The sequence below is a fragment of the Quercus lobata genome, unplaced genomic scaffold (genome assembly GCF_001633185.2).
Source record: "Quercus lobata isolate SW786 unplaced genomic scaffold, ValleyOak3.0 Primary Assembly Scq3eQI_73, whole genome shotgun sequence".
NCBI classification, from domain to species: Eukaryota; Viridiplantae; Streptophyta; class Magnoliopsida; order Fagales; family Fagaceae; genus Quercus; species Quercus lobata.
The window spans coordinates 220,694-224,808 of NW_022154703.1; the positions used below are offsets into that span (position 1 = coordinate 220,694).

General features: G+C 43.8%; 1 protein-coding gene across 1 annotated transcript; it reads right to left on the reverse strand.

The window, feature by feature from the left end:
• Positions 1-556: 556 nt before the first annotated feature.
• Positions 557-1,837, reverse strand: LOC115972748. Its single transcript, XM_031093007.1, has 3 exons — positions 1,676-1,837; positions 1,463-1,615; positions 557-1,360 (listed from the first exon to the last, which is right to left on the reverse strand). The coding sequence occupies exons 1-3, from the start codon at positions 1,835-1,837 to the stop codon at positions 557-559; spliced, it is 1,119 nt and encodes a 372-aa protein (XP_030948867.1).
• Positions 1,838-4,115: the final 2,278 nt, after the last annotated feature.

Here is a 4,115-nt window from a genome sequence, read left to right on the forward strand (position 1 = left end):
TTGTTTTTAAATTTTTTTTTGGTTATCTTTGATTGTTAAATCGAGGATGACCTACTGTTGCATCCACCAACTGGTCTATCCTTGGCATAGGAAAGGGATACTTGGGACAAGCCTTATTGAGGTCCGTGAAGTCCACGCACACTCACCACTTCCCAGTCTTCTTTTTCACCACCACCGTGTTGGCTAAGCATTGAGGATAAAAAACTTCCTTGATAGCCCTTGCCTGCTTGAGCTTGGCCACCTCACTTCTGACAGCCTTGGCATGCTCTTTCGATGGGCACTGAGGTGGCTGTCTCTTTGGAGTAATGGAAGGATTAACATTGAGTTGATGACAGATGAAGTTTGGATCTACTCCCGAGGCTTCGTATGCGCTCCATGCGAACACATCAACATTTTCTCTGAGGAACTCAACCAATTGCCCCCTCTCTTGCGAAGGCAGTTTAGTCCCAACTTGGAAGAACTTCTCCGGATCATTGCCAATGATTACCCTTTCCAGATCTTCGCACTTTGCCTCGTCAGTTGATCCATTTAAGGGTAATGCCGGGGTTTTTGATTGCTATAAACCATTATTGGCGGTAGCCGAGGTCTCCACCTCTGCCCGATATTGGATAGCCGCTATCAGGCATTGTCGGGTTGCAACCTGACTTCCTACTATCTCCAAAACCTGGCCTCCAGATGGGTATTTCACCTTCTGGTGTAGAGTAAAGGAGATGACTCCCAGGGTATGAAGCCAAGGTCTGCCCATAATAGCCGTGTATGGAGAGACGACATCTACAACAATGAAATCCACTTCCACCACATCTGCACCGGTCTGCATAGGTATTGTGATCTGACCTTTTGGGATGACCATTCTTCCCTCAAAACTCACCAGAGGGGGACTGTAGGCCGCCAGGTTCTCAGACTTCAAACCTAGCCCCTTATACAAGTCAGGGTACATTATATCAGCAGCACTACCTTGGTCAATCATCACCCTTTTCACATCGTACCCGCCAATTCTCAGCGTAACCACAAGAGCATCATCATGGGGTTGTATGGTTCCAATCTTGTCCTCCTCTGAAAAACCCAAAACCAACGGGATGTCCATCCTAGCTCTTTTAGACACTGAGCTATACTCCTCGGCTGGAGATCGGGATACTGACATTACTCTAAAAGGACAAGATCCAGTCCTCCCTGGGGCAGCAAAAATAATGTTTATTGTGCCAAGGGGAAGTCTCAAAGAAGCATCTCCCCACATCTTCGAGCCTGCTTGGCTTACCCGACCACTAGAATGATGCAAGAGTTGCTTCAACTTCCTTTCTCGGACTAGCTGGTCCAAATGGTCCCATGAATTCCTGCAATTCTCAATTGTGTGCCTATGATCCTGATGATAGTGGCAATAAATATTTTGGTTGCATCTCATAGGCTCTCCTGCCATCTTGTTTGGCCATTTGAAAAATGGCTCATTCTTGATCTTCTCTAGTACTTGTTGCACTGGCTCCCGAAACACAGCATTAATCGCCTGGGTGTTGGCAGAACCTGATTGCCCAGCAAAGTCTTTCCGAGGTCGGTTATTGTTGTACCGGTCCAACCTGAAATCCCTCCTTTCCTGAGGGATCACCTTAGCCTTTCCTTTTCCCTGCAATTGGTCTTCTTCTACTCTTTTGTACTTGTCGATATGATCCATCAATTGGCGTACACTAGTAACAGGTTTACCAGTTAAAGATTTCCTCAAATCATGCTCAGGTGGAAGACTGGCCTTGAAAGTGCTTATGGCCATATCATCATGCTCTCCCTCTATCTCATTAAGCATTTCCCAGTATCTATCCGAATAAGTTTTCAGAGTCTCACCCTCTCGCATGGACATAGACAATAAGGACCCTAAAGGCCGAGGAACCCTACTGCAAGTAATAAAGCAAGCGCCAAAAGCCCGGGTGAGTTTTTTGAAGGAATCGATAGAGTTAGCCCTTAAACCATCGAACTATCTCATCACCACCGGACCCAAGTTAGATGGAAAGACCTTACACATCAAGGCCTCATCTTTGGAGTGAATAGCCATCCTTTGACTGAAATGGCTAACGTGTTCTACCGGGTCTGTCCGACCATTATAAATGGTGAATGTGGGTTGATGAAATCGTCGAGGAAGACTCGCATCCTCTATGTTCCGTGTAAAAGGTGATTTGGAGACTTGACTCAGTGCCTTATTCATGGCATCGTTTCACAATCCTCTACGAGGCGGGCTTTTGTACCTACGCCGCTGGTGGTGCTCCTCTTCATAGGAAAAGGTCCCGCTAGGCGGAGTTCTAGATCTCCACCTATAACTAGCACAATCTGTCTCTTCAGAGGATGGTTCGGAGCTGGGCGGGGAACGTCTTCGCCGAGCGTGACGCAACTCTCTTTTCAACTCGTTGATTTCATGTTGCATGTTTTTGTCATTCTTTGCATGGGAGACATGGCTCTTCCCTCGAGACTGACTTTTATTGGTATAAGTTATGTGCACACTTCCCTCACGGCCCCGTCTCCGTTCGAGGCTCCTGCGTGGATTGCCATGCTGGGAGCCCCTTGATTCTGCTTGGTGTAGATCAGCGTCTATCTGGTGCGATCCTGCTGCTGCCTGGTGTGGACCTGCCTCCTCCATCGCGAACGTCATGACCAAATTTCCTTTAGACTAGATCAAGCTCTTCCCACAAATGGCGCCAATTATGAGGACTGAAATTAGATTGGTCCTAAAACAAGATTGGGCTCAAACCCAAACGGCCCAAATAATAAGTTTGTAGAGCATGGATGGAAGAACTAGATCTATCCCAGAAGAAAAACGATTAGATTTAGTGGTTTCAGACTACAAGACATAATTCAGATTAGAAAATCTATCATCGGAATAGTCCAAGTAGTATGTATCATATGGTTTTGTTAATAATCAAATTGTATAAGAGTTCCAGTCTATTTTTGTTTCTTATCCCTCTCCCTTCTTTAGAACATCTTTCCATGTTATATATTCCAGCCTTGGTGCCGTCCCTACCACACACGTGTAGGTTAGATTCGGAGAACTCGTTCCTGTCCTATGTAGCACTTCTCAGAACCATCAACTAATAGCTGTAAGGCTGCTTGATCACTGTTTAGGCGTCATTTCTATATTAATGCGGCCAGAGAGTTGGTTGGGAGTCATTTAATGCGGAGGTAGTAACTTTTTGAAAATAGTTGTTTTCCTTCTCCTTTTTTATCCTTTGTCCGACATCTAACCCTTAGGGATGATGTAACTCCGAAGTAAGTCCGTGATGATATGGCACTTAGATCGACCTCGGACACATGTTGCCGAGAGGGCTTTTTTCCTCGGACAATTGTTTAACCTATCTCATATTGTCTCTGCTCCTCTCTTCATTCCATTCTCCTTATAATCTTATCTGGACCTCCTCGGATGGTTTAACTTCCTCGGATTGGGCTATAGGCCCAGTTAACAATGTCTTAACAGTACTTCCTAATTGATCGGCCCTCACAAGTCTTTTTTCTTTTCTCAATGAAAATGAATAGTAATTTTTTCTCACCTTTTATTTTAGTGAAAAATCAAATTCCATGGTGGTGGGTGTAAAGATATAATGTACGTCAAAGTCTTCAACTCTAGTGGTCTAGGTTATCTCAAATAAAGCAAAATTCATAATGAGTGCATATTTGATCAGACTTGCATTTACTAGTGATATAGGCTAGCATTTACTATGAAACACTTTCGGAGAAAGCACCGGATACGAATTCATAAAAGGTAGTTGATATGTTGAGGTCTAAGTCCTTGGTATTTAGTTGAGTCCAAGTCTTCTAAGTTGAGTCCAAGTCTTCTAAGGAAAAGTTAAGGGATGACCTAACAATTGCCCCAAAGTCTTTAGCCTTAGTTTTCTTGAGTTTAGATATTCTCAATTAATGCAAAGCTAGTAGTACCAATAGATTAGTCATAACTAAACATTTTCCAAGATAGTACTAGATATGAAATTAGGATTAGCACCATTCAAACCAAAGACTTTGGCCTCTTCTTGAGTGTTGGTCTTCCTGAGTAGGACATAATTGCAAAATTACAGATGAAAGAAAACAAATCACCGTTTGATATAAATATATATGTAGCATGCTGGTGGGCTATATTAACTGAAGACCAC

Coding starts and splice junctions, on each gene's coding strand:
- LOC115972748 (XM_031093007.1), bottom strand. CDS start 1,837: ATGCGAGAGGGTGAGACTCTGAAAACTTATTCGGATAGATACTGGGAA. Junction 1,616..1,675: donor CTGGTAAACCTGTTACTAGT/GTACGCCAATTG, acceptor GACCAATTGCAG/GGAAAAGGAAAGGCTAAGGT. Junction 1,361..1,462: donor TTCGGGAGCCAGTGCAACAA/GTACTAGAGAAG, acceptor CACTATCATCAG/GATCATAGGCACACAATTGA.